Source organism: Anabrus simplex, chromosome 9 (genome assembly GCF_040414725.1).
Source record: "Anabrus simplex isolate iqAnaSimp1 chromosome 9, ASM4041472v1, whole genome shotgun sequence".
Taxonomy (NCBI): Eukaryota; Metazoa; Arthropoda; class Insecta; order Orthoptera; family Tettigoniidae; genus Anabrus; species Anabrus simplex.
Window position 1 is genome coordinate 96,063,244 of NC_090273.1, and position 13,737 is coordinate 96,076,980.

At 43.7% G+C, this 13,737-nt stretch overlaps 1 protein-coding gene across 1 annotated transcript in view; it reads right to left on the reverse strand.

The window, feature by feature from the left end:
- The window catches only part of LOC136880884 (cell adhesion molecule 1), a 164,052-nt gene extending 156,899 nt beyond the window's left edge, over window positions 1-7,153 (reverse strand). Inside the window, exon 1 of the mRNA XM_067153417.2 lies at window positions 7,093-7,153. Within this exon, the coding sequence (XP_067009518.2) occupies window positions 7,093-7,153 (61 nt within the window). The remainder of the gene's footprint in view (window positions 1-7,092) is intronic.
- Between the last annotated feature and the right edge of the window lie 6,584 nt (window positions 7,154-13,737).

The following is a 13,737-nucleotide window of genomic DNA, read 5'->3' on the forward strand; positions in this document are numbered from 1 at the left end:
TCTTGGATTGTGATTCCTTTTCCAAATATTTCCTTCATTTCTCTCACTGCCTCCTTTCTATACACACTGAAAAGGAAGGGAAAGAAATGCAGCCCCACACCACTCCTTTCTGGATTGTTGCTTCTTTTCGACAGCCCTTGGTTCTTATCACGTCAGACTGAAATGAAATGAAATGAAATGGCGTAAGGCTTTTAGTGCCGGGAGTGTCCGAGGACATGTTCGTGCATCGTGATGGGAATGAAATGATGATGAAGACGACACATACACCCAGCCCCCGTGCCAGCGAAATTAACCAATGATGTTTAAAATTACCGACCCTGCCGAGAATCGAACCCGGGACCCTTGTGATCAAAGGCCAGCACGCTAACCATTTATGCATGGATCCATGGAGCAGGACACGTCAGACTGATTTTGTACAAATTGTAGGTGATCCGTTTTCTTGATATTCGATGCCGATGACCTTCAGAATGTCAAAGAGCTTGGTCCAGTCAACATTAACGAATGCTTTTTATACACCTACGAGTGCCGTGTATGTGGTATTCCTCCTCCTCAATTCGATCATCCAAGATCAGACGTAAAGTCAGTATTGTTTCACGTATTCCCCCATTTCTTCCGAAGCCATACTGATCCTGTCCCAGCTCATATTCAACTTATTTCTCCATTCTTCTGCAAATCAAAGAACAATCCCCATGACAATACAGATCTTATGGGCCTTGACCTACCAAGTGACTGGCTGCTCAGCCTGAAGGCCTGCAGATTACAAGGTAACGCGAGGTCAACGCTACGAATCTCTTCGAGCGTTATTCTTGGTTTTATAGACCGGGGTTGCTATCTCACCACTAAGTGGATCTCAAACCAGCACTCATATTAATGTAAAACATCCTTGACTCCCTGGGAATCGAGTCACACTGGGTCTTCCGCGAGAGAGGCCGGAATGCTACCCCTAGACTACAAATTATACGTGTTGAAACTTTATAAGCTATATCCAATAAACTAATTGTGCGATAATTTTCATATTTGTCCGCGCCTGCTTTTTTTTTGGGGGGGGGGGGGTAGATATAACTACGTTCAAATTCGGATGACATTTCTCCGGTATCACATATTTTACACTTGGTAAAATAACTTGCCATATCTGTTTCTCCTAGGCCGGCCAGTAGTTCTGAGGATATGCCAAATTCCCTGCTCTTGCTCCTACTTGGGTCTTCAAATTCCCAGTTGTTTCGCAACTTTGCACAATACAGGCACAAAGAATCTATTCATCTTGTACCGGCGTTCTGTACACAAGAAATTTCAAATAAAAGTGTAGTGGGTTTAGGTCTGGAGAACATGGAGGCCACGGAATTGGTCAATCCCTACCTATCTATCTGTCACGGAATGTGTTATTTAGACGCCGACGGACATTAACACTGAAATGAGGAGGAGCTGCATCATGCATGAAGTAAATGTTTCGTCGCACTTCACTTGTAAAGGCACATCATCAACCAGAACAGGTAGAGTATTTTCTAAGAAAGCTTGCCAATGAACACTAAACAGTTGATGCTACGTGAAGTGTTGTCAACACAGGCAATGACGTGAGTCACCTGACAACATTACCTGCGGTCAAATGGAACACAAAACATTGGCGGGGAACGTACAATGTAACCAGATGTAACCAACAGACCATATGCAATACTCTAGGGATAAATCAGCGTATCTGAGATTCAATGCGTTGTTGCATGTATCAATGCTAACGGAGGGCATTTGAATATTTGATGTAAGAGAGAGAATTTCATGTGGTATGCTGGTATGTTCTGTTCCGGTGTGTTTCCCATAATTAATACACTATGTAGAGTTGTAGAACATGAGTTCTAACGTGTAAATACAGCGTTTCCGGACCCATGTCCATATAACATATTTTCTTCTTCTGTGTGCGAGGAATGTGTCCCGAAAGTTTGGCCGTACTTTATTGTTACATCCTACAGTATAATACACATGGTTAAAAGTTACTTAAGGATGCTCTTGTAGAACGAAACATGTCATTCTGCTTATAACAGCTAATTTTTACAGGTGTGTTATTGCATTCTAAGTGTTATATTTCGTGATTAGACTGACTGACTGATATAAGTGCGGCCAGTATACAGTATTCGGAAGATAGTGGATTCGAGCCCCACTGTCGGCAGCCCTGAAGATGATTTTCCGTGGTTTCCCATTTTCACACCAGGCAAATTTTGGGGCTGTACCTTAAATAAGGCCACGGCCGCTTCCTTCCCACTTCTAGCTCTTTCCTGTCCTATCGTAGCCATAAGACCTATCTGCATCGGTGCGACGTAAAGCAACTTGCAAACAAACTAGTTTTCCGGTTTTCGGAGACTCCGAGGTGCCGGAATTTTGTCCCGCAGAAGTTCTTTTACGAACAAGTAAATTTACCGACACGAGTTTGATGTATTTGAGCACCTTCAGATACCACCGGACTGAGCCAGGATCGAACCTGCCAAGTTGGGGTCGGAAGGCCAGCGCCTCAACCGTCTGAGCCACTCAGCTCGACGACTGAAGAAATTAGAAGTTATATTACCTGAGGTGACACTGAAAAAAGAACAGCTTCCATCTTAATATATTTTTCCAGCTGTTGTTTAAGTTAGTTTAATTTATCTAATTAGATACAGAATTAAAAAATTGAGACTCTGTAGTTGTACAATGTGTATGATATGGTTTGTAGTAACACCAGGCTTCATAGCAGCCACGTCATGAAATGTAATAATAATAATAATAATAATAATAATAATAATAATAATAATAATAATAATAATAATAATAATAATAATAATAATAATAATAATAATAATAATAATGTGTGTGTGTAAAGTTGAATTTACAAGGGTATAAGATCGGAGTAGGTGTCTCGAAACTTGGCGGAAGATTCTATTCTGGTTCTTTTCTCGAGTGAGTGCAGAAATTCACACTCAGGAAATGTTAGATTCGTGCCTGGATCTCCAAATACTGCAGCTTACCAGCCCTTTCATATAGTATACTTCATCGCTTGATCACCACGGTGTATCTCATCATGAAGATAACAATCCAATTCCGTAAATGAACTTCATTAGATGCTCCACGGATCTTCGGATATTTTTATAGTAAGGGATTATCTTAGGAAAGATATGAAGTGCTATTCCAACTTTCATTAACTCAAATCGTTATGCATACACTGACCTGAATTCTAACGATGATTTTAGTATAATTCTCTGGGAAGTTTCTTTAATATTTTACCAGTGTAAAGAAAGACACATTGAACACCATGCAGTGATTGTTCAAAAGTTAAGTGAAAATATTTACATGTATTTCTACACTAGTGTCTTATAAAAATACCAGAGCTGTGGCACGCACATTAGGTATACCTTAGAATATTAAACATAATATGCACTGGGATGCGTTCAAACGGCATCTTAGAACAAATCGCTCTGTGATAATAATGTCTTAAGTGTACATATTCAGCTTCTCACGATGTTTTTGGTTTACAAGGTTACGCCTTCGAAATCGTCTGAATGCACTTCAATGGGGATTTTTTGTTCGAAGAAATTTATGTATCCTCCTCCAAATACACCATCGAAGGAAGTTTGTAGGTATATATACAGCTTCATCCATCTAGTTTACTCTTTAGTATTTATCCTCTGATTTCGAGTAAACTGCCATTATTCCCACCTGTTTGTACCTGCGAATACTTTAGATCCTTCATATCCCTTATTTATAACTTATGAGCAAGAAATTTGGAGTTCGCCTAGCTTTTACTCCCATCGGTCTGAAAATAGACCATCTAGGATAGTTGCATGTGAAAAATCACTTCTTCCTTACAGAATAGCATTGATCAAAACTACGAGGTTACCATATTTAGCTTTTCTGTACTTCGATTGAATTTCACTTAGGATAGGCCTCTACCATCTGTAAGAATATACATCCTAAATACTGCATGTGGTCCACCACTGACTGTTTATTATTTCCTATCTGATACGCAGTATCTTCGGTTTCTTTCCAACTGATACCACTTTTTTACAGGAAATGCTATTTTTTTATATCACAGCTGCTATAAATAACTGTAAAACTACACAATATATCAATCAACGTAGCAATAATGAATTCTAAAATAATTCGCTTCACACATATTCGACAGGCAATACAAATCTTACCGAACGAGTTGGCCGTGCGGTTAGAGACGCGCAGCTCTGAGCTTGTATTCGGGGATAGTGGGTTCGAACCCCACTGTCGGCAGCCATGAAGATGGTTTCCCGTGGTTTACCATTTTCACACCAGGCAAATGCTGGGGCTCTACCTGAATTAAGTCCACGGCCACTTCCTTTACACTCCTAGGCCTTTCCCATCCCATCGTCGTCATAAGACCCATCTGTGTCGGTGTGACGTAAAACAAATTGTAAAAAAGAGGAACTGGAAGCCTGGACCTACTTAGGACAAGACCTTGGTCTGGATTGGTTAGGGTAGGTGCTGGACAAGACCATTGGTCTGGATACATTAGGGTAGGGTCTGGCCAAGCCCGGTAATATGGGGTCAAGGAAAGAGGGTCTGGGGGCGTAAGCCTCCAGGTTAGAGCGACGAAGGGGCGTTAGGCCGCTAATTTCCTATGGTAACACCATTGTTCGGGTCTGGACTGGTTAGGGTGGGGTCTGGACAAGACTATTGGTCTGGATAAGTTAGGATAGGGTCTGGACAAGACCATTGGTCTGTACTAGTTAGGTTAGGGCCAGGGCAAGACCATTAGTTTGAGTACCTTAAGGTAAGGTCTGGACAAGGCCATTCGTCTGTACTAAGTTAGGGTAGGGTCTGTACAATATCATTGGTCTGTATAAGTTAGGGTAGGGCCTGGACAAGACCACTGATCTGTACTAGTTAGGGTAGGGCCTGGACGAGACCATTGGTCTGGATTCGTAGGGTAGGGCCTGGACGAGACCATTGGTCTGGATACGTTAGTGTAGGACCTGGACCAGACCATTGGTCTGTACTAGTTAGGGTAGGGCCTGGACGAGACCATTGGTCTGGATACGTTAGGGTAGGGCCTGGACAAGACCATTGATCTGTACTAGTTAGGGTAGGGCCTGGACCAGACCATTGGTCTGTACTAGTTAGGGTAGGGCCTGGACCAGACCATTGGTCTGGATACGTTAGTGTAGGACCTGGAGCAGACCATTGGTCTGTACTAGTTAGGGTAGGGCCTGGACGAGACCATTGGTCTGGATACGTTAGGATAGGGCCTGGACAAGACCATTGATCTGTACTAGTTAGGGTAGGGCCTGGACGAGACCATTGGTCTGGATACGTTAGGGTAGGGCCTGGACCAGACCATTGGTCTGGATACGTTAGGGTAGGACCTGGACGAGACCATTGGTCTAGATACGTTAGGGTAGTGTTTGGACAAGACCATTGATCTAGATACGTTAGGGTAGGGACCTTTCCTATCCCATCGTTGTCATAAGACCTATCTGCGTCGGTGCGACCTAAAACCAATTGTAAAAAAAAATACAAATCTTAAAAGTAAACATTCAAGAAAGTACCCCGGCAGCACCAGGTACAATAGCTAATGATGTAAAAAAATAACTTTTAAAAAATTATTATTTTGCTTTATGTCGCACCGGCACAGATAGGTCTTATGGAGACGTTGGGAAGGGAAAGGTCTAGGAATGGGAAGGAAGCGGCCATGGCCTTAAATAAGGTACAGCCCCAGCATTTGCCTGGTGTGAAAATGGGAAACCACAGAAAACCATCTTCAGGGCTGCCGAAAGTGGGATTCGAACCCACCGTCGCCCGGATGCGAGCTCACAGCTACGCGCTCCTAACCGTACGGCCAACTCGCCCGGTGTATAAAAAGAACAATACACAAATATTGTCTCACACTTTCACATAATTTTGCACAGGTTTGCTTTATGCATTTAGGTAAGTTATTCCTTGTACCTAAAACCAGTTTAATTAATTCCTCGTCATTGAAAGTTGCCGCCTGTGCTTTAGAACGTATTTGACAGCATCTTTAAACACCAACCCTGAACACTGTCAATTTTGTTTCATCAAGATGCTTTTCATCTACGGAAACATTAAATTCAACGTGGAGTAGTCCGGGCTGTAGGGTACGTGTAGTGGAACTTGCCAATGAAATTTCCGCAGCAAGTCTTTCTTCTTCCTGGCAGTATAGCGTCGAGGATTCTAATCTAGAAGAACAATTCCCCGCGGGAGCTTGACTCTGCGAGGGTTCTGCATAGCCCGTCGAAGACGTCTTGGAGCAACATAATAGGTGTCAGCATCTCTAGACATGAATTAAATGCGTAGGACTGATTTAAGATCACAGAGAAAAGATTTCGTGAGTTTCTGGTCGAACTTCACATTGACGGCGGACTTGTCAAAATGTATGCACATTTTTTAATTATTGGTAGACTCAACGTACGTCAAATGCAACAAGTCTACGCGGCAAATGTCTTTAACATACTCAAAGTAGCTCACGCGAGGCCACCTGTAACAACCCAGATACATAGCCAGTATGCGCAATAGTTCTTTACTTTCAGAATCGCCCACGTTCATTTTTAAAGTTCTTGTGATTTAGGTCATTAGCTTATGGACCAGTTTGATGAAGACCTCTTCACCACCGTATCAAGAGTTAGGCTGTTCATCTCTTACTTAACAGCTGATCTGAGTGGCGCAATCGGTTAGTCATTGTTGTTCTATTTTCACGACTTCGGCAGATGTCAGTGGCATTAGAAATTGTTTAAATGTAGAATTTCTGGCTTCCGATAGCTGGATAACTTCTCCGGAAAAAATTTGGATATCATGGCGTTTCGTAATAAATTGTATTAATTGAACTGACGTTAAATACAGAGTGTTTCTAAATTCCTATTACAGAATTAGAGGGCTTGCAGTGGGGACCAAGACGGTTAAATTTATCATAGGAACTTGGTGTCCGGAAACGTACCGCCTTCCCGTTATCCACAAAACCCACCACAACACACGTTTACAGCTCGCGCATTTCCGGCGCTCTGTCCGACTCCTACTGCTTGCCGTCTGGGGCCAATTACAGGTGAGGCTCAATGTGACGACCACCGACGTCAATACAAACACGCTACCTACGTATCATGTTCTCGTACACACGGTCTCCAATCCCTGGTCCTGCAGCATCCGCCGCAGTCATAACCCGCACCAGTAAGTCTTCCCCGGATTCCACAGGGGTCTCGTGAATCAAGTTGTCATGTGACCTCACAGTCAGTAGTCTAGCGGTGTCAAGTCGGGTGAACGTGCGGGTCAAGCAATCGGCCTTTGGTGCAATACTGTACGTACAGCTTACTGCTGTGTATGTAGTAAATTATTACTACTGTACTGTAGTATGAACGAAGATCACAAGCACAACAGCAGGTAAAACAAGTTTCCATGTGGATCACACACTCAACTGAATGGCGTGGAATGTCAACAAACCTGTAGGGGTATGAGACATCACGCGATCGTTCAATGACGTACGTACTCTAAGCAGTGACGCGTACAATGCAGAAGATTTGAACATGTGCTATGGTGGGTTTTTTACGGGTAGCGGGAAGACGGTACGTTTCCGGACACAAGTTCCTATGCTAAACTTAACCGTCTTGGTCCCCACTGCAAGCCCTCGAAGTCTGTAATGGGAATTTAGAAACACCTTTTATGTAATTTTATTATGAACATACAGTGCAATGTAATTATCTAAATATAATGACAATACATTCTAAAGGAGGATAATATCGCAAATTCAATAGCCTTAGTGAAATAGTTTATAATTAATATTATTCTAAACACTATCCGTCGCACGAACTCATATTTGTACCAACCACATATTTGCGCAGAAAGCCGAGGAGCTCGTAGAGGGGTCGAGTTCAATTATTTTGGAACAGGAAAGATTTAAGAGCAGAGTTGTTTAGCTGGGTGCCCGTTGAGGCTAGGCCAGTGCGGCCAAGCTCGCTTGTCTGAAACGCGGGCAGCCTGCTTACAAAGCATACGACACAGTCAAGCGAAATAGCGAAGATACTCGGCAGGGAACAGGAACAGTGACGTTCGATTATGACTACGAAGTTCTCGTCGCACCATTCAGCGAAATGTTGAATGGAGCACAGTAAACAAGACACAATAACAGAAAGACAGATCGACATTTTGAGCATATTTTGGTTTGATTTTTACTGCGCTCGACATTAATAACCACGGTTTTATTTGTCTACATCTGGCGTTGAAGCTTGAAAACTAAAATTTCGTGGACGGGAATGACAAAATTTCCACTAAGAAAAGTAACATTCCTCTTATTCATTCAGTAAAAGATACTTCAAAAAGATTAATGTTCGTCTTAATAGACATCTTCAAATACGCACGTCACACTAGAGCAGAGCCTCTCAAACGCCCAAAATTACACGTGTGCAAACAGCGACGTAAAGAGTTCCTGTGCACAGTGCATCGGTCCCGCTCGGCTCGGCTCGGCTCGGCTCGAACCAACTCAGCTCGGATTTGGAGCGCTACGGAGCAAGTGAGGAAGAGGGAGACAGGGGGAGCGAGCGAGACTGGCGTGGGGAAAGAGAGATACAGCGCTATTGCTCCAAATCGAGGAGTGGGGTCTGCACTCTGGTCAACCAAGCGAAGTCGTCTTTTGCAAGGTGCACGGTGCATGCACCAGGCGCATGCACCCTGAGAGGCCCTGCACTAGAGACTACCACAATAGTGCAATAGTGAATTCATCTTTTCACGAAGCTTTGGCGTCAGGAAAGTTATCCACCGTAAAATTAGGCTAAAACAACTCGAAGTTCCAGCTCCAGGTAACTGGAAAAAGGTTAGGAAGAAGAAGAACGTCTCCTATTTCTACCGCGTTTTCCCACACAGGCGGGGTCGCATATGTGGATTTGCCCATGTTTCACGGGCAGATGCCCTTCCTGGCGCCAACCCTATATGGAGGGATGTAACTACTATTGCGTGTTACTGTGGTGGTTGGTAATATGGCGTAATAATAATAATAATAATAATAATAATAATAATAATAATAATAATAATAATAATAATAATAATTGCTTTACGTCCCACTAACTACATTTTTACGGTTTCCAGAGAAGCCGAGGTGCCGGAATTTAGTCCCGCAGGAGTTCTTTTACATGTCAATAAATCTACCGACACGAGACTGACGTATTTGAGCATCTTCAAATACCACCGGACTGAGCCAGAATCGAACCTGCCAGAAGGCCAGCTCCTCAAGCGTCTGAGCCACTCAGCCCGGCGGTTGTTCGGTGTGTTGTCTGAATATGAAGAGGAGAGTCTTGAGAAAAACATAAACACCCAATCCCTGAGCCAGAAGAATTAATCAGAGGCGATTAAAATCCCTGACCCGGCCGGGAATCGAACCCGGGACCTTCTGAACCGAAGGGCAGTACGCTGACCATTCAGACAACGATTCGTACTGGAAGAAGAAGAACTAATATTAAATATTTCTCTACATAACTGCGTGAGTGGCTACATGGTTTGGCTCACGTAGTAGTTAGCTTGCATTCGGGAGATGTGGGTCAGCAGTCCGGAAGATAGTTTTCCGTGGTTTCCCATTTTGACACCAGGAAAATGCAGGGGCTGTACCTTAATTGAGGCCATGGCCACTTCCATCCCACTCCTAGCCCTTCCCTACCCCATCGTCGCCATAAAACCTATCAGTGTCGGTGCGATGTAAGGAAAAAATGTTAAAAAATTCCCTCCATAGAAAATTATCTTAGGCTTACGCGGTACTTCAGTGTGTAATTCTGCATTCTATAATTAGAATAAGTGGGAAAATAGATATCCCTTGATTGAGAATTCTAAAGACTCATTAAAACCATTCTCATCCTGTCCAACCTCCTACTCTAAACACTAAACTCTTTTATTGGTGATCGTAGACTGAGAACACATGTGACCCTCCAGCAGTAACCATTACAATGTTCTCCAGGGAATGGCTTTAAACCTAATATCTCCTTGAAATTTTGTGCCGTGCAGAATGCAGAATGATATAAAAATAAGTAGGGTACATGGACTGAGCATTTATTTTTTTTACTGGCTTTAATTTACATGTTAATGTGCTCACTTTGGAAGTCCATTCTCACCTAAAATACTTAAAGCTGAGCCTTCCTCGTAAACGTGTCTGTTCCGGTGGAAATGACTGATGAAAAACGGTGAATTAATCATTACGACAACACCAAATCAGTTGGAACTCAACGAGTAGGGTAACATCAACATGCATAGCGAAACACATTTCAGTTCACTAAATTTTGCATGTACACTGACTGACAGAGCAAATGCAACACCAAGAAGGAGTGGTTCGAAAGGGATGAAAGTTGGGGAAAAAACAGAGACGGCACGGACGAATAATTGATGTTTATTTCAAACCGATATGCAGGTTACACAATGCGCACGGCATCGACTCAGTAGGATGTAGGACCACCGCGAGCGGCGATGCACGCAGAAACACGTCGAGGTACAGAGTCAATAAGAGTGCGGATGGTGTCCTGAGGGATGGTTCTCCATTCTCTGTCAACTATTTGCCACAGTTGGTCGTCCGTACGAGGCTGGGGCAGAGTTTGCAAACGGCGTCCAATGAGATCCCACACGTGTTCGATTGGTGAGAGATCCGGAGAGTACGCTGGCCACGGAAGCATCAGTACACCTCGTAGAGCCTGTTGGGAGATGCGAGCAGTGTGTGGGCGGGCATTATCCTGCTGAAACAGAGCATTGGGCAGCCCCTGAAGGTACGGGAGTGCCACCGGCCGCAGCACATGCTGCACGTAGCGGTGGGCATTTAACGTGCCTTGAATACGCACTAGAGGTGACGTGGAATCATACGCAATTGCGCCCCAAACCATGATGCCGCGTTGTCTAGCGGTAGGGCGCTCCACAATTACTGCCGGATTTGACCTTTCTCCACGCCGACGCCACACTCGTCTGCGGTGACTATCACTGACAGAACAGAAGCGTGACTCATCGGAGAACACGACGTTCCACCATTCCCTCATCCAAGTCGCTCTAGCCCGGCACCATGCCAGGCGTGCACGTCTATGCTGTGGAGTCAATGGTAGTCTTCTGAGCGGACGCCGGGAGTGCAGGCCTCCTTCAACCAATCGACGGGAAATTGTTCTGGTCGATATTGGAACAGCCAGGGTGTCTTGCACATGCTGAAGAATGGCGGTTGACGTGGCGTGCGGGGCTGCCACCGCTTGGCGGCGGATGCGCCGATCCTCGCGTGCTGACGTCACTCGGGCTGCGCCTGGACCCCTCGCACGTGCCACATGTCCCTGCGCCAACCATCTTCGCCACAGGCGCTGCACCGTGGACACATCCCTATGGGTATCGGCTGCGATTTGACGAAGCGACCAACCTGCCCTTCTCAGCCCGATCACCATACCCCTCGTAAAGTCGTCTGTCTGCTGGAAATGCCTCCGTTGACGGCGGCCTGGCATTCTTAGCTATACACGTGTCCTGTGGCACACGACAACACGTTCTACAATGACTGTCGGCTGAGAAATCACGGTACGAAGTGGGCCATTCGCCAACGCCGTGTCCCATTTATCGTTCGCTACGTGCGCAGCACAGCGGCGCATTTTACATCATGAGCATACCTCAGTGACGTCAGTCTACCCTGCAATTGGCATAAAGTTCTGACCACTCCTTCTTGGTGTTTCATTTGCTCTGTCAGTCAGTGTATAAGGGAAGTGAATAAACATTCGTTTAGTTACAACTACTTTATTTTGAAGAATAATTGAAAACATACACACAGAAATTATCCAGTCCTCTACAGAAAAAAAAATCACGTTTAAATAACTATTAAGATTAAGTGAAGGTAAATATCTCAGAATTCAAAGAAAATTATCATTATGAAAGGTACAATATCAAGATAAACATTGTACAACCTTTTGAATTGAAATGATGTTGATAAATTCCTTCCTACGAGGCCGTATCATCATCAATAACAACCTTAAATCAGAGTAAATAATAATCACGGACAACAACAGACGTATTTATCGAATTGCAAGTAATAAACATCCTGGTTCCAGAGTAACTTCGAATAAAGACGAAATTCTAAAAGAATTCAATTATATTCAATACACTTCTGCAATTTATTAAATGGTTTGTTTATCGGACAAACTGGGAGAAACTTTCATATCCTCTACAAAGAACATGTTAATGCAGCTAAATGAAAATCCACAGCCTGTTTCGTCATTCGACCGGATCAGGAATGGAATGAATGAATAATAATAATAATAATAATAATAATAATAATAATAATAATAATAATAATAATAATAATAATAATAATCGTATGGCCTCAGCTACCGTTTGCAGACATTTCGATTTGACGCCATCTGGCTGTTTGCTCGTCAATTTCGACGTTCCGGTTTACTCTGTCTGCCATCTAGCGGACCTAGAGTAAACCAGATCTCTCTTGGACGTCTATGGCTGAGATTTAATTAATTTTGTCGGGTAAATACCAAATGTATCACCAGAGATCTTTTACATGCCGACATCGTACGACATGGAGTGTCGAATGGACTTTTTTCCGCCCTTCAAAAATCCGACTACCTCTGCCGGGTTTGAACCCGCTATCTTGGGATCCGGAGGCCGACACTCTACCACGGATCCACAGAGGCAGCTAATGAATGAATGAAGCCCCATTTAGCGGCGAGGATAGGAATTGTGCTGGCTGTCGAAGCCTGTCGCACTCCTCTGGGGCAATGATTAATGAATGACAGATGAAATGAAATGATATTGAGGAGTGTTGCTGGAATGAAATATGACAGGAAAAACCGGAGTACCCGGAGAAAAACCTGTCCCAACTCCGCTTTGTCCAGCACAAATCCCACATGGAGTGACCGAGATTTGAAGCACGGAACCCATCGCGCTGCCTGAGCCACGGAGGCTCCCATGTTAATGCAGCTAAATACAAAATGTTTTCCGCTAAGAGTGAACACATGAAAGATCACAATCACTCATTCTCCAGCATAGATAAAGATCTAAATATCCTACATATAACCAAAAAGGGAACTTTCTTAAACATTTTGGAAAACATTTATATAAAATTCTATCAAAAATAAAATCTCATCTATAATCTTAACGAAATCCAAGAAAAAATTAAAATTCTGGTTGACAAAATAATCGAGAAAGATTTTAAGCGAAGCTCAATTAAATCTGTCACTGCACACATTGCTTGTCCGTCCTCCCATATTTCCACTCACTCGCCGTCTCACCCAACGCAATCATCGGAATGTTTGCCAGTCAGTGTGGAGATCAACACCAAAGAGGATAGAATAGAAGGTCAACACCGACCCAACCGGATCTACACCAGCATAGAGCTGGAGGGAAGAGGAAGTGAGTAATATTTTGCGACTCCTCATACTGTGTAGAGATGAGAAGAATGCAAGAATACGGAATGTGGCCTGCAAGCACGAACTTCCTGTTCTGCCCAGACAGATCAGCTCTTATCTGCTCGAATCTGCTTCACGAAAACATTGACTGACACTTTGCAGTTTGCTGGATGACAACTGACAAGAGCGAAGAGCTGCCAGTAAAAGAGAATATAAAGTCGCCTGGGTAGTAGCGGAGTTGCTATGGTAACCATTGCGTCACTGGCTCTGCTGGTGAAAACCCCTTCGCCCCGTGCCTCACCGGGCATGTGCATTCTTCTGATCTCCCAACAGTACTATCTTTAACCTCTACTACATTGCTCGTTCTCATACTCGGCTTTTTATTTCCACTTTCATATCC